The 25140-nt window shown below is 36.6% G+C and overlaps 2 protein-coding genes across 4 annotated transcripts in view; both read left to right on the top strand.

Moving 5' to 3' along the window:
• Positions 1-16008, top strand: part of LOC107591000 (extended synaptotagmin-2-like) — a 45390-nt gene extending 29382 nt beyond the window's left edge. The window contains exons 8-24 of one of the 3 annotated variants that reach the window (XM_016279982.1): positions 1048-1103; positions 5311-5431; positions 5535-5711; positions 5841-5923; positions 6016-6064; positions 6568-6657; positions 8170-8250; positions 9609-9665; positions 10347-10421; positions 10503-10589; positions 11000-11161; positions 11263-11627; positions 12629-12727; positions 13014-13145; positions 14398-14503; positions 14597-14646; positions 14726-16008. In XM_016279982.1, the coding sequence (XP_016135468.1) occupies positions 1048-1103; positions 5311-5431; positions 5535-5711; positions 5841-5923; positions 6016-6064; positions 6568-6657; positions 8170-8250; positions 9609-9665; positions 10347-10421; positions 10503-10589; positions 11000-11161; positions 11263-11627; positions 12629-12727; positions 13014-13145; positions 14398-14503; positions 14597-14646; positions 14726-14771 (1836 nt within the window). In that variant the 3' untranslated portion in view covers positions 14772-16008. The remainder of the gene's footprint in view (positions 1-1047; positions 1104-5310; positions 5432-5534; positions 5712-5840; positions 5924-6015; positions 6065-6567; positions 6658-8169; positions 8251-9608; positions 9666-10346; positions 10422-10502; positions 10590-10999; positions 11162-11262; positions 11628-12628; positions 12728-13013; positions 13146-14397; positions 14504-14596; positions 14647-14725) is intronic. The other 2 variants (XM_016279983.1, XM_016279984.1) reach the window with 2 other exon arrangements.
• Positions 16009-18018: 2010 nt separating this feature from the next.
• LOC107591001 (non-SMC condensin II complex, subunit G2) overlaps positions 18019-25140 on the top strand; it is a 26439-nt gene continuing 19317 nt past the window's right edge. Inside the window, exons 1-7 of the mRNA XM_016279985.1 lie at positions 18019-18095; positions 18547-18637; positions 19364-19552; positions 19649-19763; positions 23529-23686; positions 24791-24925; positions 25024-25118. Coding sequence (XP_016135471.1) covers positions 18560-18637; positions 19364-19552; positions 19649-19763; positions 23529-23686; positions 24791-24925; positions 25024-25118 — 770 coding nt within the window. The 5' untranslated portion in view covers positions 18019-18095; positions 18547-18559. The remainder of the gene's footprint in view (positions 18096-18546; positions 18638-19363; positions 19553-19648; positions 19764-23528; positions 23687-24790; positions 24926-25023; positions 25119-25140) is intronic.

The following is a 25140-nucleotide window of genomic DNA, read 5'->3' on the forward strand; positions in this document are numbered from 1 at the left end:
ACCTTTTCTAGTATCTTTGACAGAAAAAGGGAGATTCGAGATCGGTCTGTAATTAACTAGATCTTTGGGGTCAAGTTGTGGTTTTTTAATGAAAGGCTTAATAACAGCCAGTTTGAAGGTTTTGGGGACATATCATAATGACAATGACGTATTAATAATAGTCAGAAGAGGATCACCTCTTTTAGGAGCTTAGATGGAATAGGGTCTAACATACATGTTGTTGGTTTAGATGAAAACATTTTTAAAAAAGTTATAAAGGAAGAGAAAGTTATTAAAGACATTTGTCTTTTGCAGAGCTGCAGGATTGAGATTCTATTTAAAGGTTTGCTAAACAGCATAAAATGATCTTAACAGTTCTACCACGTGTGTATAGCAGTGGCAGACAGTCAGCGTCAGTGACCCAGATTCTACAGTCTGTCAGTACCAGTTTAGTAGCAGGGATAATTTCACAGCAGGTTATCACAGCTCAGCCTGATTCTAGCTCACATTCTGCTGCTGTTTCTGAATGAAGGCTTTATTGAGTTTTCCTACACCTGCCTCATTGAGTTTGAGTCCTTTGTGAGGTGTCCAGTGTCCTGCGGTCTGACTGTAGTTTGTGATGCACTGCAGAGGTGGCTTCTCTTCATATATTCCTTCTGCAGTGTGGGCGACACTGAAATTCACAGAGGAAAAGAGGCTAAGAGAACATTTTTATATTACATCTATCCCCATTATAATGGATGGTTTGTATTTCTGTACTTTTTTCTTTCCATCCTTCCCTCTTTCTTGTTTATGTTCTGGTGCACTGGGACACTGATTGTTCTCATTGCAGTAACAAACAGTACATAGTATTGTTATTTATGTGCTGGTTTTAGAGTGAGACTTAACATCCAAGTTGATATTAAATTACAGCCTCAGGCATGTCTAGATATATTTTATTGTTGTTTGTCTTTTTGTGTTGTCTGGTTTGTGCTTGTTTCTCTCCTCTGAACAGATATACCTGTATTCTCTCTGTGTTAGCAGTGTGTTTAAGTTATCTATATGCTTGATTCTCTCTTTTTCATTCAGCTATTGGACATAAACTGGACAGGCCTCACAAATATATTGGACATTCCAGGGCTTAAGTAAGTGAACTTTTTCTTCCTACAATAGATTACATTTTTACTTAGTATTTAAAAACAGTCTTTGTTTCTTGGAATACATTTGTAAGTTTATTTTAGTCCTGCAAGGCATTTTATATAAACTGTGATTTATTTGTATTATTTTCATGTTGGTTAGGCTTCTGGTTCAGATTTGATTTAAGGGCCTCTTGGTTTTCATCCATAGATTTATAAAACATGGAGTCTAGACCTCTTCTTTTGCTTTGTCTTCATTTAGTTGTACTTGGATGTAGGCCTGTTTATTGGAGATAATTGAAAGAGCCTTTGTTCAGCAGTCTTAGTGCATAATCAATGTAAGACATTCTTCTTTCTCTCTAACGTATGTTGAATTTAATTAACTAAAGCTTTTACACATATTATAATTGAACTGTCTCACTACTGAGTAGTGATGAATTTACCTTTTTGGCCACTTTACCTAAACAGTTTATATTATCAGTCTAACACACTTGACTAAATTTATGTTTCACACATAAAAGTTTATGCTTAAATGCTTGAAATTAGTTTTGTTGACATTTAAATTGTGGCTTTATATGAATGTCTTTACAAACCTTAATAACGCGCAAGTGGCTATGTAATAGATATTTATATAACTTTATATTTTATACATATCCAAATTTTTCAGTGGTCTGGTGCACTTGATAAAAGATAGCTGGTTGATTAGTTTAAAACCTTACCTTTATAATCAGGTTAATGCTACTTGTTTTCGTAAAGAGAACAACTACCCTTGGCATTTTACTAAAAAAATAAATAAAATAAACCAATATTGAGCACTGTTTCTTCCCTTGGCTATGTGATGAAACTTAGTAGTAATATAACTGGGGATTTTTTTTTTATAATAATAAAAGTGACATCCAGTATCAAACTTGCTAGTGGTTATGAGAGAGTGTTCACTAAAATGTATATGTATATGTATATGTATCACCCTGCATTACATTCGCAATTAAATTAGAATAATTACATTTATGCATAATGCATGTAGATTCAAGGAACACATTTTTTCAGTGTGTTCCCTAGGAATTATTAACTAAAACAATGTTTTCAAATAGTCTCAATAGCCACTCAGTGCCCTCTGTAATGGCAGATTAGAAATATCTTATATGTGTTGATATAACATACTGTCTGCAGTAAAAGTTGGAGCAGATTCATGAGTGTTGCACTTCTGGTTGTGCTGATCATGCACACAGACACACACACAGGCGGATGAGTGATTACACCCCTCTAGCTGTTTCTTAACACAGGCTACTGTGGACAGGGGTGGTCCATAGGAATTTATAAGTTAGTATAGTGAAGAGCTCCTTCACTAAGAGAGTTTAAATATGTATGTAGGCCTATTTACAATTTTGTGTATATTTTGTTTGCATTATGTTTTGTGTATCCTGTTTCTGAAAAACCGAATAATTACACTAGTTGATGCTGTTTGGGAGCTTGATGTCTGGATAATCCTAATTGCAAACAAACAAAAGTACCATTAGGCTATGGTCATTAGCACTGCAGCATTGAGAGTGCTTGTCTTAGACTATTAAAGTTTATTGGTGCTGCTTTGGATCTTCACTGCACAAGAGCTGCTCACATGTCAGCCATGCTCCTTGCATCATACAGCCAATGTAAGACTGAAGAATAGTACTCTGATCTTAGATCTGTCACTCCAGGCAACCATAATACCCCAATGCAGTGTATCTGTGGTGTCCCACTGCTGGACCGGTGAGTGATTATTGTAACCTCAGAGAACGCTATGCTTGCATTATGAAGATGTTTGGGCAACTGCGTCTGCTCAGCAAGCAAATCAATAAGAGAGTTATGATCATCACGGTCATTCTTGCTTTCATTTTTTATGGTGTTGTTTATGATTTCTGTTTGGCATATTGTTACCCACTGAATGTTGGTACTCTTTTATTACAGAGAAAGTAATTCACAATCAAATTGACTTTCATCACAGAATTTGGGAGATTGAATGTCAAGTGTTGCTGACAAGAGAGATGAGAAAGCATTTTGGAAGAAACATATTGGAGGCAAATGTAAAACAAAGAATGGGTGTAATTGAAAGCATGAATGGAAACAGAATTTAGCGACAGAATGTGATAAGCAAGTGGAGGTTATAAAAATAAATAAATCAGGCTAAAGAGTTTGAATTTATTTAATAAAATTTCCATTGGGAGGTTGGTGAAGATTAAGTCTTTTATCTTCATGAAATCAATACATTTGCCTTGTGCATCCCCCATCTAAAGCTCTTAAAGTTTGTTAAGATTATCTAATGGCCATAGGGGTTTAAGAACACCTTTAGAAATTATTTTATGTACTACAGTAGTTACTCAAGCTTAACTGTATGTCGGATGTTGATATAATATTACGTGTTGAACAAGCATTGAGCTTTCTGTCATGGATTCATAGTTTGCAACTCATATCTGCATCAGTCCGGTTGAGTGTCATGTTTTATTATCGTGTAGATGAGCTGGGTTCCAGGGAAGCGATCAATTGGATTTACCTCGAAGCTTATTTTTGTGTGTTGTATTATAAGTATGCCAACATTGCACAAGATGGTTAATGCTTCTTTTACCTTGTAGAAGTGTCCTTGGTTGTTTATGAGTTTAAATGTCCATCTATTTAAACTTGCCTGCTGCAGTGTAAAATCATTTGAAATGCAAAGAAAACATGTTTTGGAAAGGAAAGTACAGTAAAATGCAACTAAATTAGACATAATACTAGAACGATTGTGTTTTGTTTTGTTTTTGTTTTTTGTCATTGCATAAAAGATAATGATTAAGTGTATTGCCATTTTGGCACCCATGATGAATTTATTCATCTTGAATAATAAACAAAAAAACACTTGGCACTTGCTTAATAGTGGTGTTGTTGTTATACATGTCTTTGTTCAGTTGTTTCCCGATTTCTTTGTGTTTTTGTTGAATGAAAATGAAAGCTAGTTGGCGTTGACAACAGCCATGCTCAAAATGAGTAATAGTTGTGATTAACTTGAATTTTAAAAGAGCAAAGCACAATACTATACAATGTGCTGAAATCTATAGTAATATAATACAGAACATTTATACAGTACAAAATAGTTATTTATTGTCTAAATTTGGCTTGGACTGTAAACGTATTTATTCACTTGTTCATAGTTATTCGTCTGTGTATTTACTTATAAATAAATGCAAATTAATGTGGTGTGTGCTGTTTGTATGCAGTGAGAGATCAGCATGCATAAGACTTAAATCTTACGAATATATATGGCAGTAAAGTTCTCTCATCTACAAACATGCATTTGTATATTATTATGGCTAACATAATTTAACTCTCTGTACAGTATGTTGCCTTCTTGCCTGTGTTTGTGTGTTAAGATGACTTGAGGAAACCCAGGTGGCACTGACAAAACTACAGGCTTTTCAACAAAGACAGTCAGCTGCCCAGAGACAGGAGTATTGGTTCAAATGAGAGAGGGGGGAGCTGAGGAATGTCAGCACAAACCTCTAAATGGCACTATGGCTTCTGTGTGTTTCCTCTCCATTGCCTCTCCCCCTGCTTGTGCTTGTATTTGAACAAGGTCGGGGTGCATTTGTGCTGGGACAGACAGATGCATATATTGTCACACCACATGCTGCTGTAGGAGTCTGCTGAAATGTAGAAAATGTATTCATGCTAATGTTACAAAAACATACTTAAATAAACAGTGTCAGATGATCTTTGTCTTTTGTCACATTGTTGGTTTAGTCAGCAAGGTGGCGTTTGAATGTGGTTGTTGTGGTTAGCAATACATCCGGGAGGTACAGGATTGTTTTTTCTTCTTTTTTTTATAAAATCATCTATGGAGTTCAGTTAGACTTTGTTTTAAGGCAACTTCTAAGACAACACCAGCTAGTAGTAGTAACACAAACTCATTTAGACACCATTAAACAGCTTTGGTTGCTTGCCACTGAAACGTTCTCTGTGGAACATTTTGAGTAAGTTTGAAGTTTTTCCAAACTATTTGAGTCTTTTGTTTTCATTCCAGTCAATCATAATGCTGCCTCTGCTTTCATCTCTCTGATGTATGAATTATTAAACCACAATTTTGATCTTCTTTTTCCCACAAAATTATGTATTCTGAGAGAGTTACACTTCTGTCCATTGCATTGAAGATTGATTAATATCTAGAAGTACAAAATTTCATGTAACTCTATTTATTTTTCCTTGGCAGTGGCTTTTCAGACCACATGATCCAGGATATTATCAGCACTTACATGGTGTTGCCTAACAGGATCACTGTACCACTGATAGGTGAGGTTGAACTGGCCAAGCTTCGTTTCCCTATGCCAAAGGTGAATACACTCACGCATCTCATCAAACCCAACAGAAGTTTATTCATATTAATATTCATTAACCTCTCATTGTCTTTGCTGTATTCTTTCTAACACTCATTAGGGAGTTCTAAGGATTCATTTTCTTGAAGCTCAGAATCTGGAAGTTAAGGATACATATCTGGGCGGGCTGATCAAAGGGAAGTCTGACCCCTATGGCATGCTGCTGGTTAGCAATCAGCTCTTTAGAAGCAAGACCATCAAAGAATGTCTGCACCCCAAATGGAATGAGGTGTATGAGGTGAATACACACACATATATATATATATATATATATATATATATATATAGTATATACAGTATGTATATATATATACACACACATGCACATTTACTGTGCTCGTAAGACTGAAATGCATTTCATCATTAGGCACTAGTATATGAACATTCAGGACAACATCTGGAAATTGAGCTCTTCGATGAAGACCCAGATAAAGATGACTTCTTGGGCAGGTGCCACATTCATTTATAGAGCTGAAACTTACAATGATATCTGTTATAGAACTTTATAAAGATGTATAATGTTTCTTTTATTTTTATTCCAGTCTAATGATTGACTTGAGTGAGCTTCATAAAGAACAGAAGGTTGATGAGGTAATGCAGTCACACTCTTGTTTAGATTAATTTAATTTACAGCTCACAACAAACGTCACCACCAGTTCTCTTTCAGCACCCTCTCATTAATGAACTGACTTTGAATTTCCAAATTTGTTGGCTGTATTGTAAGTAGATTTTAAGTTTTTGTTTTTGTATTTTGTTTTCATTCCAATCATTCACAACACTGCCTCCGCTTTTAACTCTCTGATTCATGAATTATTAAGCCACAGAAAAAAAAAACAGGAATATGATCATCTTTTTTTCCACAATATGTAAAAGTACATTCAAACATAATTTTATCTTATTAATGTACTGACTTTGTGCTTCCTTAGATGTAGACATTTTCCTGTATTGATAATTAAATTTTTTTCCCAAAGAAAGACCAGTTGTGTCATTTCTTTTGAACTTGTAGTTTTTCATCACTGGTTTGGAATGAATTAAATGTCATTTAAGCCCATATCTGGCATTCCAGTGCACTAATCACATTTTTTTTTCTGCAGTGGTTTGACTTGGAAGAAGTTACTACAGGCAAACTTCATCTGAGATTAGAGTGGCTGTCATTGTACCCGAGTGCTGAGAAACTAGATCAAGTATGTGCGCGCACACACACACACACACACACACACACACACACACACACACTGGCATGCTTACATATTTTTTTTTATATTTTCTGTGCATCTATATTACCTACACATTTTCCTTTAAATCTTGTCAAAATTAGTGCTGTCAAGCGATTAATCGCGATTAATTGTTTTTGTTTATATAATATATGTGTGTGTGTACTGTGTATATTTATTATGTATATATATATACACACACATGCACATTTACTGTGCTCGTAAGACTGAAATGCATTTCATCATTAGGCACTAGTATATGAACATTCAGGACAACATCTGGAAATTGAGCTCTTCGATGAAGACCCAGATAAAGATGACTTCTTGGGCAGGTGCCACATTCATTTATAGAGCTGAAACTTACAATGATATCTGTTATAGAACTTTATAAAGATGTATAATGTTTCTTTTATTTTTATTCCAGTCTAATGATTGACTTGAGTGAGCTTCATAAAGAACAGAAGGTTGATGAGGTAATGCAGTCACACTCTTGTTTAGATTAATTTAATTTACAGCTCACAACAAACGTCACCACCAGTTCTCTTTCAGCACCCTCTCATTAATGAACTGACTTTGAATTTCCAAATTTGTTGGCTGTATTGTAAGTAGATTTTAAGTTTTTGTTTTTGTATTTTGTTTTCATTCCAATCATTCACAACACTGCCTCCGCTTTTAACTCTCTGATTCATGAATTATTAAGCCACAGAAAAAAAAAACAGGAATATGATCATCTTTTTTTCCACAATATGTAAAAGTACATTCAAACATAATTTTATCTTATTAATGTACTGACTTTGTGCTTCCTTAGATGTAGACATTTTCCTGTATTGATAATTAAATTTTTTTCCCAAAGAAAGACCAGTTGTGTCATTTCTTTTGAACTTGTAGTTTTTCATCACTGGTTTGGAATGAATTAAATGTCATTTAAGCCCATATCTGGCATTCCAGTGCACTAATCACATTTTTTTTTCTGCAGTGGTTTGACTTGGAAGAAGTTACTACAGGCAAACTTCATCTGAGATTAGAGTGGCTGTCATTGTACCCGAGTGCTGAGAAACTAGATCAAGTATGTGCGCGCACACACACACACACACACACACACACACACACACACACACACACTGGCATTCCTATCATTAATGGGACATTCCATGGTTTTTATAGTTTTAATGGCTTTTATACTGTACAAACTATATTTTCTATCCGCTTAACCCAAACCTACCTCAAAACTTTCTGCATTTTCAGATTTTCAAAAAACTTAATTCTGTATGATTTATAAGCTTGTTTATTCATGGGGACCAAACAAATGTCAAAATTAACTGGTATTATTATCCTTGTGGGGACATTTGGTCCCCATAATGTAGGGAATACCAGGTATACACATACACAATCAGTGAATGACACCGACATGATTAAACATACACTAGCTAAACATCATATTTCATTTTTGTCATCATCATTTGCTCTTTTCTATCTTATTAGGTATTAAGGAGCATAAGGGCTAATGAAAATCTTTCCTCCGCTCTGCTAGTTGTTTACCTGGACTCTGCCAGTAATTTGCCGGTAAGAACAAGAGTGATGAGTGTACATAGATTCTGTCTGAGGATCTGTCATAGGACAATATTTTCTGATGTCCTGCAGCAGATACATGTTTTACATTTTTGTTTACTTTCAGTTTCATTATTTTTATGTTCTACTTTTATGAAATGCTTGAAAGTGTTATTTATGTTCTATAATAGTCTACTTTGATATGAATACAAATGTGAACAAGCTGCAGATTTACACACCCTAATGATTTACATGCGCTGATGTTGTTCCCCAGGCTGTATCTTGCAAGGTGCAATTATCGTCTTGCTTCCCCCTGAAGATATTATTCACCCAAATATGAAAAATCTGTCATCATTTATTCACCCTCATGTCATTCCAAAACTTGCTTTCTTCTGCAGAACACAAAATAAGATATCTTGTAGTCCAACTATTTTTGTGCATACAATGAAAATCAATGGAGTCCAAAATAATATTGGAATTTGTGGGCTAAACATCATTTTAAGGAATGTTTGTTATTTAACTGACACCTTTTGATTATGCGGCCATAGAATGATGTATTATTAGTTTGCGACGACTGATGTACAGTGCCGACTTTATTAATGCTTTACATTGTGCCTCCCTCCTCTACTGTAAGAGTGTCTTTGAGGGCAGCTTTGGCTGTGGAAACCTAAAGGAGAGGAGGGCCTCTGGTCTAGTCTTTTGTGAGAACCCCGACTCTCTCTATAGAACGTTATTTGTGAGTTTGCCAGTAATCTGCATCCTGGTTCTCCTGATCTAGCTGTAGCTGTTTATCTAACCTTGTGTGTAGACATTGCTTCCATTCAAGCTGTTCTTTAGTAACAAACAAACAACACAGAGTACGTTGATCTGATGCATGCAAACTTCCACTTTTGCCTGTTGGGCATGTGTAGCTTGTAATTGTCATCCAATAAACTATGAGCATCACATTTCTTTGTCCCATTCTAATTGCTCAGTAACTGAGTATGTATGTATATTTTTATTACATGTATTTTGTGTTTAATCAGACTGTCAGAAGCCAAGGTTTAAATATATAGCTTTCATTCACCCATTCATTTTTACTGTCACATTAAGTCACATGATTGATCTAAATTCAGCTTGGTCATTCTTAGACATATGATTGATGTATCCTCATCTAGACTTAGTAAGCAGTCTAAAGAGAAAGGACAAAACTTTTTTTTCTCTCCTCTTTTTGTCCCTGCCAATATTGTTACACTGATTCGATATGCATATGTATTTGTAATTTTTATTAGAAATCTGTAAGGCTGAACCAATCGAACTATCATTCTTGCTTGTCCTCTTGCTGTATGTTAACCGTCCTATTCTCAATTTCTCTCAATACTTCCTGTGGAAAGACCAATCCTCTTGACTTTAACCCTGATGGCCGCAAACCCCCTTATAAAGGCCTGAAGGTACATTGAGACTGCGTGCCGTTTATACAGTGACATGCATAACAAGCATTGCATTGCATCTGGACCCCAAGCATGATTTCACGTCTTTTATTATTTGTTTCATTCTTTGATTTCGGATTATTTTTTTAATTGCTTCTCCTATGTATTCTTCCTTCATGCCCCACTGCATGTGTTTAAAGATTTAGCAGATGTTATAGAAGTACAAATATACTTTATATACAGTGGGTACGGAAAGTATTCAGACCCCCTTACATTTTTCACTCTTTGTTATATTGCAGCCATTTGCTAAAATCATTTAAGTTAATTTTTTTTCCTCATTAATGTACACACAGCACCCCATATTGACAGAAAAACACAGAATACTACTGTACAAGTTGTTTTACTTAATTTATTCATGTCTTTATTGAATTGAGAAAATTAAACAAGAGGCTTTTTGTGTTTAGATTGCTGGTATTTACATTTTTATAGATGAGTTTAAAATAACCTTATTACAACGAAGCACTAGTAGTAAGAACATGACTTTTAAAAGGCTAAATGAGCTATAATGTAATTATAATTAACCAGGCTAGTATAATCAGCTCATGTTACCAAAGAGCTGAAGTAGAATTTGTTGACTGTCATATTTGGTATGTCATATCATACTGTACAATTGAATGTTTTCTTTCTATTTTTGTTCAACAGTCTGGGAAAAAAGTGAGCATAGATCCAAATCCTTTTGTCAAACTGACTGTAGGACAAAAGATGTACACAAGCAAGGTAACATTCATTAATCGGCTTTAACATGTTCAAGACTAGAAATACACATATATGCAGTCCTGTTTTGCTCCTGATTTTCAGGTGAGGTTTAAAACTAGTGAGCCACTGTGGGAGGAGGCTTTTCACTTCCTTATCAACAACCCCCGCACTCAGGAACTGGAAATTGAGGTATTCTAGAAGGGAACACCCCAAAAGCATGAATATTAAAATTACTAAGATAATGTTAATTATGTAAGTCTACTGTAGTTTACACTAGGGCTTCAAAAGTTTAAGATTTTTTTTAAAGAAATTAATACTTTGATTCTACATGGACACATTTAATTGATAAAAGGTTACAGTAAAGATGATTATTACTCCTTTCAAAAACCTGAAAAAATCCTTCAGACCCGAACTTTTGAACGATAGTGTATATCATCAGTGTCAAATATATTGCTATAATGCCATAATGTAGAGTTGGTTAGAATGATTTACTGTTCATTTTGAGAACTCCTCAAAAGATTGTAGACAGCGTGTTCCTGTTGGGTTTTGTATTTGTAAAAAGTCAACTGTCATGCATAGATGTTGTTTATGTGTCTCAGGTGAGGGATAGTAAGCACAAGTGCTCTCTGGGTAGTGTGCGGGTGGCAGTTGCTTCTCTCCTGAAGGAGGCAGACATGACACTGAATCAGCAGTTCCCCCTGCATAACTCTGGCCCCAGCAGCACCCTCAAACTCAAAATGGCTCTCAGGGTTGGTGTGTCTGTATGCTATCAAAAGATATTGTCTCATTTTTGTGTCATTGTCTCATTTCAGCACTTGTGTCAGTATGCTTTATCCATATAAATATGTTCTTGTGTAAACAGGTCCTCTGTTTAGAGAAGGAGGTCACATCCAGCCAGCCGTCTTCTGTCCGGGTCAGACACAGTAGTCAGAATGACTTTTGCGTGACCCCTCAACCTCAAACAGTCACTAGCACCAGCAACTCCACAGTCATCCAGCCATCACAAAACCCATCTTGTACCCTCGCACCGGACACTCCTCAAGGGAAAAGAGGATCTGATGGCTCCCCGGTGCGGTTAGCAGAGGCAGGCCGCAGCGTCTCCAGTCTGGAGATAAGCAGCTCGCACAACCATCAGTCTCACAGAGACTCTACACCTAGTCTGGCCTCTGACATTTCGCTGCCATCTGCCACACTGGAACTGCAGCAGAGGTTACAGAAGCTACAAAAGTGAGTCTGTGTCCGTGACACGCTGATACCAATATACAGAAGTCGTTTGGGTTTTGCTTTTTTCCTGTCAGTGTAATACAATTTTGTTAGAAGCCACACTGGTGACTATTTTTGGCTGTGTTTGAGAAACACTAAAAGCCAAAATACAGCCAAAAGTGAGACACAAGTAGTACCCAGTGCAGTGTAAACCATTTATCTGCGCTGCCCAATGAACAACACGGCATGCCTGACTGGATAGCGCTGAGCAGATTGGTCTCTGCTGAGCCACCCAGACCAATTTGAGCAGTGAAACAGTGGGAAGCGTGACATGATCCATTTGTATTTGTTGCTCAGATTTGCATCCAAGTTGCTCAGATAGTTGAAACTGTATTAAACAGCCCCAACAATCTAAACCACACTGAGGAAAACTCGAGAAAACAAGTAGGAGGATTTTCAATCCAAACAAAAATTTCCACGAGTTTACACAAACTGGAGTATTTTGGCAGCAATATTGCATATTCATGCTAAATATTACAGACTACCATTCAAAAGTTTGGGGCCGGTGATTTTTTGATATTTTTTTAAAGAAATTAATAATTTTGTTCAGCAAGGATGTCTTACGTTGATCAAACATGACAGTACAGACATCTGTAATGTTACAAAATATTTCTGTTTCAAATACAGTAAGTACTGTTCTTGAAATGTTCTATTTATCAAATAATCCTGATTTCTGAAGGATCATGTAACAACAAAGGCTGGAAAAATGGCTGCTGAAAATGCAGCTTTGTCATCACAGGAATAAATTGCATTTTAAAATATATTAAAATAGAAAACAGTTATTTTTAAATAGTAATCATATTTAACAATATTGTTTTTACTGTCTTTTTTAGCAAATAAATGCAGCCTTAAAGTCAATATTGTAAATATACTGTATTTTTAATTCATGTTGACTTGTCAGAAGAAAAACTATTTCTTAACTCGCTCTCACACACTGTCAGATAAACTTGCTGTTTCTGTTACAGCGGCTCTGGGCTGAGACAGTATCCACTCGGTGAAGTCCAGCTCACTATCCGACACAGCTCACAAAGAAATAAACTTATTGTAGTGGTTCATGCCTGCAGGTGAGACTGCCACATACACATTAACCTTCATCTTTCTGTGTTTTATAGTACCATTTCCAATCATTTTGTTTGCTAATTTTAACCTATTTTTTACTTTTACATTGAACACATCCAGTATATTAGTGTTTTTTAACTCTCTTGAACATCAACAACAGTGTGTGCAAATAATGAGGGACATGTGTTTGCATTTGTATGTTTGAATTTGTATAAATGTGATGCAACAAGTTCTTGTGAAAATACTACTTTTGCTTTTGTGTGAATATGTTTCCTTGTGTCTTGATCACAGAAACCTCATAGCACTGACTAAAGATGGTTCAGACCCATACATCCGTCTTTACCTGTTACCAGACAAGAGCCGGAGTGGCCGCAGAAAAACCAGCACACTCAAGAAGACGCTCAATCCTATCTACGACCAGTCGTAAGAAACACACGAAGCACACAGACCATTTCAAATTAGGTTCTTTATAATAATTGGTTCAAAAGACCTTTTATAATTGGTACAAAAGAAAAAGTTTTCTAAAGTGTACATCTTTTTTTACAAGATTACTTATTAAGGAAAGAATATATGCAAGTGCAAACGGATTATGTTTTCTGACACTTAATTGCAATTAAATGAAAATGTGTTGTAGTTTAAATTCATATGAAATGCATTTAGCTGAACTTTAGAATGTTTTGACCCACTTTAATAAGACTTAAGTACTCTAATCTTTATGTAAATTTATAATGACTTCTATTGTCTTTGGGATATGTTTGAGAAATACTAACAAGCATTTATAGTACTGATGCAATTTCTATTGAAACTTATGAAACAAATGTAATGTATTTACATATATTTGCAATTACACATTTGTAATAATGAATATTTATAATTTATAATTTAAACTATATTTACTTGATATCGTAATATCAAATTACACACTACAGTTAAAATAAAAAATCAAGTACTCTACATGTGCTTTAGTATGGTAGTCAACATAATACATAAATGAAACGTATTTATTTAAACGCAACAATAGATTATTAAAACATTATTAAACATTTCATTAAAGAAAATCTTGACAGTACAGGTTTTTTTTTTAATTAGACTTTAAATTTTTGAAGTACACTGCACATTTAGTACAATTAAGCACACTTCTTTTTCACAATCCTGAAAAAGGATTGAAAAAATCCTGATATATAAAGTCTTTAATATATTAGTGTTTTTTTTTTTGTTTTTTTAGAACTTTTGCTAATTGTCTTAGCATACTAATACACATTTTACTGATAGTATTCACATGTCAAACCTAATGTGGTTACAGACATAGTGACGTCTTTAACTCATTTAAATTGCATTCAAATGAGAAGAGGACCCACCAGATCCAATTCGTGTCTGCTGTTTATCTTGCTGTATGCATTTGCATGACATTCCCTTCATATTAAATCCACAGCGGAGCTTCTTACTGAACAGAGCTAGCTAACTGTTTTACCCTCCAAACCAAGTCAACCAAGACTTTATAATATACTGTATGATGCAATTGCCAATGTTTCTGAGAAATGTTCTTTTTGTATAATTGCATTACTGAAGGTTTCATGATCCCAGTTGCCTGCATATTCAAGTGCAGAGATGCATGTAGCATAGTAAACCAGTAACTGCAGTAACAGTTACTATCTTGTTGTGTTGCTTTTGTCAGCTTTGAGTTCAGTGTGTCTATAGTGGAACTGCACAGGAGAACTTTGGATGTCGCTGTCAAGAATGGAGGAGGACTGTTGTCCAAACACAAAGTACTACTAGGCAAGGTAAAAAAAAAAACATTGATTGATTCACAGTCCTTTTTCTCATTCAGTTGATCACTGGATTTTTATGGAGGCTTACAGCTGTCTTTGTCATAGGCACTTGTGGACTTGGCAAGTGAAGACATTTCAAAAGGATGGACTCAATGGTGTGATTCTCATTTATTCATACAGTCACTCTTGTAAATGTACTTTTTCTTGATTACAAAAGCTTCCTTTATCTCTCAGGTATCATCTAACGGAGGATGGCTCGAAGAAGATAATTCAGATGTAGTGGTCCATGCTAGAAAGCAGAAATGAATGGAACAGCAGATAACTGGGACATGTCACGGCACGCACAGGATAATGTAGAGGCTTTAGTAGCAGAAGAGCAGTGCTGATTCTAACTAAACCAGGCTACTTCTACTGGGATTTACACTGGCCTACAAAGTGTCTCTCTCATTCTCACCAAAAGCCAAAATTGCCACCTGAAGCATCTGTCCCGCTTACTTTCACTTTCTCAAAGGATTCAATCTGATAGTCTTTTTAATTTTGTCTGCTTGTTTGTTTTATCCTTTTATTCATCTTATTGGTGTTTGGTCGCATAACTTCACTTTTTATCAGATAAAAATGGTTGCCCATGAAGTTATGAAACAACAGTAGACAAAAAGAGCATTAGATTTATTATTAAATGTGCCTTTATTTATTGTATTCAAGTTATTTTGATAATATTAAACTTTTTGATTTCTTTTTAATACTATGTTTTGTAAGCAGTCAATCAGAAAAAAAATGTAATGTTGCTGGTAAGTCAGACATGTTATTGTAGCATTGTTGTTTGTTTGAGGCAGTATATTACACAAAACACGTGGCCAAAGACATGGTTGCAAGGTTGCAAGTGCAAAAGAAAGGCTATACGTATGGATGTATATATGTATGTATGAACATTTCCTTTTCTTTAGATTTTTTTTCTTTAGATTTTTACAGTTACGGAAAATCCAAGCTATGTTCAGCTTTTCAAAAATGATCCATTGATAATTTATTTTTAAAGTATTTTACTGTATCCTGTTGCACAACACAAGATGAACAGCCTGTAAAGAAATGTTTGATACCCATTTTGTCTGCAAGAGTTTTATGAGGAAAAGCAAAATGTGTTTTTAGTATGCAACATTTGTAAGATGATAATAGCTTGGTTACAAAGGGTTTTGGATTGTTTCAAGACTGTGAAATGGCTGTTGATATGTTTTCCAGCCTTATTCTTCTCTATGCATTATGCATGATATCATTAAAATATGAAATGCAACATGAATCACAATGAACTTGTAACTTGAACCCATTTTAGAGTTAAAGGGCCTGAATGCATTTTATTACCTTAATTGTTTAAACAGTTATTTTAATTTAGTGTCTATTCGTACTTTGTTTTTAAGGTCGGGTCATTCCTGGGATTCAGTGCCTTTTTGACATCATAACACTCAAAAAAAATTGTTTTTAATAAATTCTTGTGCAATCATGATAGGGAGCTGTAAAAAGTGAAAAATAATTTGGTATATAAATATATGGTATAAATTCAAGCAATTATAAGCCAAATTAAATTGTGTCTATTCGTACTTTGTTTTTAAGGTCGGGTCATTCCTGGGATTCAGTGCCTTTTTGACATCATAACACTCAAAAAAATTGTTTTTAATAAATTCTTGTGCAATCATGATAGGGAGCTGTAAAAAGTGAAAAATAATTTGGTATATAAATATATGGTATAAATTCAAGCAATTATAAGCCAAATTAAATGATGAGGTGGTCCAAAATCGTCCACCCTGTTAGGGACAAATGAACAACAATTTTAAATATTTATGTATATGTAAAATTTTACATTTAAAATGTAAAAAAAAAGTTTATATACTCCACTTCTTCAACTTAAACATCAATTGCGGTCACTATCACTATGTACACTAAATGTGTTATTCATCATCAAAATGGCAGACGGGGGCCTGGGGACATAGTAAAAATTGTGATATGGTGGTTTAAAATGCTGTGAAATGTTTAGAATTATATAGCTATAAATAAAAACGTAAATATGCTTAAAGTTCACAAGGTGTTTTGTATCAAAGACAACTTCAAAATTGATGTTGAAATTTTTAAGGCAATGATACCATGATCTTTACTGGGGACACAAAAGTCACCAAACCCCAGGAATATTTGGATAAGGTTGTGTGGAAGGTGTTTAAAGCTAGTGATGGGAGAAACGAAGCTTTTCGAAGCATAGAATCAATTGAACCAATTGCTGGTGACACCTGCTGGTGAAAACGTTGTAAAGAACTCAGACCAAACTTACAAAACAACTCGAAATGTTTTTTTAGAAACACCTTTAAAAAAAAAAAATATATATATATATATATATATAAATAATAAACACTTAAATACTATTAAATATTAGTGCTTGTGTTGTGTTTTAAGTATAATCAAACTCAACACACAATGAATTAAATTAATTATTTAATGAATTAATTGAATTATTTAATGAATTAAGTGTTTTCATTAGAGCTATCCATGAAAACCAGCAGGCAAGAGTAGTGTTATCAGTCAGGAGAAGGAGGTGGATTTAATTCTATCGTAAGCTCATTTTGTTATTTTTAAGGTATGATGTGATTTGTAGGTTGAAAGACGACCTACAATGTGTTTTTACACATTTTTTAAACTGTATAGCCATCTGTGTTAAAGGGAAGTTATCTTTTGTTTAACCCACAACATCTGGCCTTGAATTCTTTATTTTTTATAGTAAAAATTTCGTGGGATTTCATGTCACATGATTAACTGGGCAACCAGAAGTGCTCCATGGGTTCAACACCCCCTAGTGCTGAACCACCCCCTAGTGCTGAACCACCGGGGTTTCGAAACGTTTCGGAAACAGTGTGATGTAACGAAGCTTCGTTTGCTGAGACCACGCGCTCTGAAACACTGATTCGAAACAAGAGATTCGCAAATGTTTCGAAGCTTCGTGAAGCAGTGTTTCGAACGCGCCCATCACTAGTTGAAGCGACCTAGTAAAATATAATGCTTAAAATGTTGGCCTTTTTTAGGTCCAGCAATACTCAATTATTGAACATGATACTGATAAAGACTAATATTTTCTAATAACTGTGAAAGCCATTGTTTCCTTTGCTTGGTATTCCAAAAATAGAAAGAACAGATTAAAATTGTTTTGTTTAATTGATATTTTTCTAAAGCAGAAAAATAGTAAGCATGTAATTACAATATAATGTATCATCTGTCATTAATATCTCAGGGACTTTTTTGATTGATCGATCGTACAACGTGCTTTTGGCTCTATCTGCTGGACATTAGCGGTTAGTTGTAGATTTTGGAGTAGTAAATGAACAAGCTGAGTAGGCAGCAATTGATGCGTGTTAAGAATCATATAAATAGCGTTATACAGAATTTAGAACATATTTTTTAAATAGAGATATCGATGAACTCCATTGCATTTAAACTCAAGCGCCGTCCATCTCCCCTACAGCAGGTGGCGCTGTCACATCAGCACGCCGAGGATCAAACGTTACGCCGGACGTCATGACGCTTCTTTAATTTTGAGCGGGTAAACATTGAAACGGACGGAGTAAACAACCCGGTAGGTGTGCTCTGATGGAAAATATATATATTTGTAATGTGCTGTTACATAAGCTGATATAGTTTAGGAAATAATGCTTTGCTCTGCGTATGCGAAACAAAAGCCTTCCGTGTCGAAATTAATGTTATATTAATACTTGCGCTGTTGCATACATAACCTCATCCTGTGAACCAGGGGCGTCGGACAGGGGGTAGTAGTGAAACTGAGTAACAGGGGCCCATAATGATATACTGATTATTATTATTAATATGAGTGATGTGATGTGATGTGATGTGATGTGGTGTTGTGTGACCGGGGCCCACCGTTGGTGCTAACGTTACGCCCCTGCTGTGAACGGACAATAATATAAAATAAAACATAAGTGTTACTCGCCGAAGTGCGTAGTAATCAGAGCCATCTCTCTCAACGGCTCTGGTAGTAATTGTGTTTCTGTTTCTCTTCTGTCTGTTAGGACTGTTAGCGAAATGTCGAAACGAAAGCAGTTTCTGGAATCTGTGCATCATGAGCGCGTCCAGGATTTTCTGAACTTCATCAGATTACATGTGAGTCATGTTTACAACGCTCTCTGTCAGTAAGTGTATTGAATGTGCACGTGTAGTGAGATTCAAACCTTTGAAGTAACGTTACATAAAAAACTGTACTTGCAAATAAAGTAATAATATACCCAAAAGACCATTTAAGATTACTTAAGAGATTATATTTTCTAGCGTGAGGAATGGCCGGAGGGTTCGAGTGAGCAGAGGCGGGTGGGCTTGAGAACGGCGCGGCCGGTGATTTCGATGAAGGAGCGTCTGGAAGGACATGTGACGACTCCGGGCTGGACTCCGCTTCGTCCACGGTGAAAGCCGATCCGGCGATCCACAGCACAAAGTTGTAGTATTTCCTCAGTGACCAGCACAGATCAGCTCCAGGCGTGACGAAGCGGATATCTTCCTCTTTTGGAAGACCAAACAAAGTAGTTTCGCTTTTCACACTTCTTATTCACAAGGCATTGTACATTATTGTAATCTACTTCATGTAAATTACACAGGATACATGTTTTAACTGTTCAAACAACTAAAGAGAACAAAAGACAAACAAGACCTTGTATTTTGACTTTACGATGCTGTTGTTTCTTAAATATTTCGAGTTTACATTCAGAATAAAGAAGCAAAGTCTACGTCATTCAGTCTTCTGAACTACCAGTGAAATCAAGGACACAGAAAGAGCTAAAACATCAGTCTGTGTTATTCAGAAGATCATACTGTTCATTACTGTTTGTGTTACAGAAGGATGGGGCGGATCCGTTTGACCTGGCGGAGGTTCTGCCGGAGCTGCAGAGGAGTCAGAGGCAGGAGTTGTGGGAGAGACAGCTGAAGTTGCTGCAGCACAGCCTCACTGCTCACCCTACAGAGCGCTGGATCACTGGAGCCGAGGAGGACGCAGGTGACATGGAGGTGGAGATTTCTGAGGAACAGGTAAGACTGCTAATGTTTCGAAAGAGACAGAAAACCAAGAGCTTTTTTAGGGAATGTGTCAAAATGACAGGTAGTTTGTTCTTGTTTCCTTTTCAGATACAGACAATGGCAGTAATAGAGGGCGTTACGATTGTTTCTACAGTCTCTGTAGACATTTTGCAGGAAAATGACAACTATACTTCCCTTCTCGAATGTGCTCAGATGCTAAACTGTAAGTACTTGTAAATCATCATTAAATATCTAGTCATTAGAAAATGTTGTGAAAGTCTTGACTTTTTAATGTTTTTTTTTAGTTTTCTTAAAATGTTACCTGACTTTAAACTATTTGTGGATGCTTAATCATTTTATCAGATTTGATCAAATATTTATACATGCATCCAATCAGCATATATATATATATATATATTGTCGCGGGGTGAATGAGAGCACAGACTCGGTACTGGTCGAAAGAACCCCGGAGGGTGATTTATTTGCCCACACACACTGATCACACGTGCCCTTGATGACTGGTGCTCGGTGCCCGTCTCACACTGGTGCTCGTGGGGTGAAGTGCCGTGGTGCAGATCCCTCGCCCTGGGTGCCTTCGGAGTCTGTGAAATAAGGAGAACAATCGTTAATGCTGCCTGGAGCTCTGGGGTGCTCTCCCGCTGGCGTCTCTTCTCCTGGCTTTTAAGGCCAGCGGGAACGAGCTCCAGGTGCGCCACTCATCGCGCACAGGTGTTGTGCGTCGGTGATCAGTGGGGCAGCGGCGTTTCCAGGGCGACGCTAATCTGGACTCGGGATACTCGCCACATTCCCCCCCCCTAGGCATCGCCCTGGTCCTGTGGGGAAACACACAACTCGTTGTGGGGGTATTACGGGGGAGGGATTTCTGGTTACCTGCCAGACCTGCCCGTCCGCATTCCCGTGATCGGCCCCGGCGCGATGTTGTACTTGGAAGCAGAAGTCCTGGAGTGCGAGGAACCACCGTGTCACCCGGGCGTTTGTGTCCTTCGCCCGGGACATCCACTGCAGGGGCGCATGGTCAGTGACGAGGGTGAACCGGCGGCCCCACAGGGTAATACTTTAACTCCAGGACTGCCCACTATACTGTTCATTCCGGGGTGCCCTCAGGGCATAATAGGCCCGCTGCGCTTCTCCGTTGAGGAAGGGGGCGATGATGCGAGGCCACTCTTCCTGGACCCACCCCTCCCGGGCCGCGATGACCTCAAACGTGTGGAGGTAAGCCTCGATGTCGTCGTTCTCGGTCAACCGGACGAGGTATTGGTGCGCTCTGACCGGCGCTTCCGGGAGGGGCAGGCGCCCCGCCACGCTGGCCTGCAGCTGTTCCACGACCCGGTCAGTATATTCCTGCCGGGCGGCCAGTCGCTCTGTAAACTGCTGCTGGCGGGCCGAGAGCTCCGTTAGGCGGCGGATGACCTCTTCCATGTGTCCGGGGGAAGAGAGCGGTTTCTCCTAGAAGAAGCACAGATATCGTTAAGGCCACCTGGCAGTACCCGTCTGTGTCTCAATTCACCTGTTCCCGCCCACATTCTCCACCATATGTCGCGGGGTGAATGAGAGCACAGACTCGAAAGAGCCCCGGACGGTGATTTATTTGCCCACACACACTGATCACACGTGCCCTTGATGACTGGTGCTCGGTGCCCGTCTCAGAGTGGTGCTCGTGGGGTGAAGTGCCGTGGTGCAGATCCCTCTCCCTGGGTGCCTTCGGAGTCTGTGAAATAAGGAGAACAATCGTTAATGCTGCCTGGAGCTCTGGGGTGCTCTCCCGCTGGCGTCTCTTCTCCTAGCTTTTAAGGCCAGCGGGAACGAGCTCCAGGTGCGCCACTCATCGCGCACAGGTGTTGTGCGTCGGTGATCAGTGGGGCAGCGGTGTTTCCAGGGCGACGCTAATCTGGACTCGGGATACTCGCCACAATATATATATATATATATATATGCTTATAGGGTTGGAATTTCAGTGCGCGATTGTGGGTATTGTGTATAATTCTACTCATTAACGTGGGTAATGTGGGAAATTCCCAAAAATATTTCATCGTGAAAGACGTTCGGGACAGATGATGGAATGTAGCGTATCATTTGCACATGCTTCTTAGTCTGTGCAAGATGACGCCAAAGAGAACTCAATTCAGTACTCGCGCTCTCTCTGTGAGACGCTTTCTGTGAACTCACACCCAAAGCGCGCACACAGAGCCGCATCTAAAACAGTGTGCAACTACAGAATTAAGTTTTGTGTTGAGCCTTATTCCGCGTGAATGGCCAAATACATACAAAATTGTCAAAATGATGAGTATTCATGTAAACACAGTCGATTTCTATTAAACTATTTATGCCGTTGCTTGTCATTTATTTGTTCTTATTTTATTACTGACTGTTTACTTGTCTTATTTTAGTTAAAATAAATTTAGAGTTTAAAATCAAAGTTCTTTTTAAGTATCTTCCTCATAATATAAATATGAATCAACAACATTATACATTGTAAAATGCAAATACACTGTGTGACAAAACATATTTAGATTAGATGATTGTAGTTTAAAAATGTCAAAAAAATCCCCCAACTCCTCCCTCAAATTAAAAAATCCCCCCATAAGAGTCACCTAAATGGGGAATTTCCCCACCAATTTCCAAAACGAAATTCAAGCCCTGTGTATATTTATAGATGGGTAAGATTTATAATAAATGTCCACATATACTTCCATAAAGTAGTTTTTAAGATTTTTTTAAAAATGATTAAAGTCTCTTATGCTCTCCAAGGCTACATTTATGTTATCAAAAATACAATAAAAATGCAATAATTTGAAATAGGGGTGTGCGATATATATCGGCTGCAATAATATCGTAATTGTTGTTTTAACGATGTGCGATTTGACATTATCGAGTATTTTGCAAAAACCATTCAAAACATCCCTACAAAGTCTAGACTAGTGCGTGTGCGCTTTTAATGTGTTTTCTTTCACTGCATGATTCCGTCTATTAAAATGCATTTAGAATGATCACAAATTCAAGACATGGCAGAAAATGTATATATTTATACCACTTCATATAGTTATTCAATTTCACACGAAGAGTGCCGTTTTTCTCCAAAAATTACCATGATTACAAATGTGACATTGAATTCAATAAACAATAAGTTAATTAAGAGACTTACGTTTTAGACACTATATTGCTTGTTTTTGCTCTTTCGCCAACAAAAATCATTATGAATACAGCCACAGTGCTGTTTTGTGTCTCTGAGCAACATTTTTTATTTTTATTTTTTTTCATGTTTTAAATCATTTCAAATATCAGTATTCAATGTTTTATGTTTAATATATCAAAAAATTATAAGGTACCAGCACAATAACACACTCGGCAAAAATATCGTCTAATTATCGTTATCGATAAAATCCCATAAAATATTGAGATATAATTTTTTTGTCAATATCGCACACCCCTAATTTGAAATAGTATTTACAATTTAAAATAACTTTTTAATTTTATATTTTAAAAAAGTATTTTTTTCCTGTGATGGCGAAACTGATTTTATTTATACCCATTACTCCAGTCTACAGTGTCACACGATTCTTCGAAAATCAGTCTGCTGAATAGCTGCTCAAGAAATATTTATAATTATTATCAATGTTGGAAACAGTCTTGCTGCTTAATATTTTTTTGTGGAAATGTGAAACTTTGATTCTTTGATTAATAGAAAGCCAAATAACAGCATTTATTTGAAATATAATTATTTGTATTGCAACATGTCTTTTCTGTCACTTTGATCAATATAATGCATCCTTGATGAATAAAGTAATAATAATTTATTTTTAAAAAAATGTAACAGGTTAAATACAAATGGTTGCAGGTGTGATCTTACTTGATATCATCTTTGTCATTTCACATCACCTTTGTACACTTCAAAAAGCTTTGTAATTAAAATTTTTCTTAAATAGAGTTGTGTAGAATATATTTCCTCCATTGTTGTCCTTTATTCCAGGTATAGAGAGTGCTTTGCCACTGTCACACACACCCCTCCAGCAGGCCATTCATTGGCTGTTTGAATGCTGGTGGAGACGGGATCTAAAAGGGAAGGAGGAGCTTGGTTGGACTGCTTTCCTTGTCTGTTTGGAGAACACTGTTACACTTGAGAAACCGGTACTAGAACCACTTTATATCATTATAAAATATAAACTGGCAGATCATTTAATATTCTACAGGGCTCTATGCTTACTTTTCTTTTAACTTAAAAAATGTAGGCGCATGTTCAAAATTTTAAGAGCACCTTCTAATCAATCCAAAATTTTATCAAAAAGTAGCCTTCCCATTACGAGGTGATATTTGACTCCTCTAACTTTATTAAAAGTATGTCATCTTTTGTCAAATTCTTTAAAAAAAATTATATTTTATAAGCTTTTTTAAAAATTGTAATTAAAACGACAGAATAAGAACAAGTAGAATAAGAAATATAAGTTACCAATCAAATGAAATCAGTATTAACAAAATTAATTTGTAGAGGTGGCACAGAAGAACACAAAAGATTAAATTATTTAAATAACTGAAAAGATACTTTAAAAATGAAACTAAAACTGATTTTATCACCAAATCATTCATTCAATTGATTCATTCGAACGGCTGATTCATTCAGGAATGAAGCAAGTGACTGTCTTTATGAATGGGTAATCATGAATCACTGACTCACTAGATTCGTTTAAAAACCCCCGTTCATTCATAAACTAAACACCGCTGTGTTTGAATGGAGATGCGCTGTGTCTTTGTTTTAAACTATTTTTGACGACGAAATAGAGCAAAATCAGACAATAGTGTTATAGTCAGACAATGTAAGTCACTTAATATTAACTTTTTGTTTATTGAATTGTATTGTTTTAAATCAGTATCACATTTACAAACTCCCTTAAAAATCATTAAAAGCTGTCACTCATCTTCATCACGATCTCACATTTATAATCAACGAAGCTCTCTACACTGCGCAATGAATCTCTTATTTACACCCTGTCTACACTTTGCTTATGAAAGGATTTGTGAGATATGTCTGTGATACATTACCCAATGCTGCAAAAACACGTAGAAACCTTTGAAGCTCCCCTGACCGCAATCAGAAGTATGATGATGATCAGCTCAGTGGCACTGGTGCTCCTAAAAAATTTTTAATAGTCGCATGCAATAGTTTTCAGTCACACTCTGGAGCCCTGTTCTATATTGTGGATGAGAAATGTTTATGCTTTTTGGGTATGTTCTCAGGTCGGTGAGCTCAGAAGGCTCTGTACTCTACGAGAGGTGCTTCTCAGTGTGGACTTTGCATCTGAGAGAGGGCAGCAGGTCATTGATCTTCTCCTCCAGTGTTTCTTCAGGCCCTCTCATATTAAACAAGAAGAGGTTTGTGTATATGTGTCTGTGGGCTCATACATTTGAGACATTATTTTCTACTGTCATTGATCATTTTTATATAACTTTGTTTATTGCACATTTTTCAGGGGAAACGGTTCCTTGCCTTCCTTTTTTCTTGGAACGACAGCTTCATTCGGATGATTCATGAAACTATTAAGAATCAGCTGCAGTTTTTCCCAAAGTATTTCAAACACTCATGACCT

The sequence above is a fragment of the Sinocyclocheilus grahami genome, unplaced genomic scaffold (genome assembly GCF_001515645.1).
Source record: "Sinocyclocheilus grahami isolate Dianchi unplaced genomic scaffold, SAMN03320097.WGS_v1.1 scaffold136.1, whole genome shotgun sequence".
NCBI classification, from domain to species: domain Eukaryota; kingdom Metazoa; phylum Chordata; class Actinopteri; order Cypriniformes; family Cyprinidae; genus Sinocyclocheilus; species Sinocyclocheilus grahami.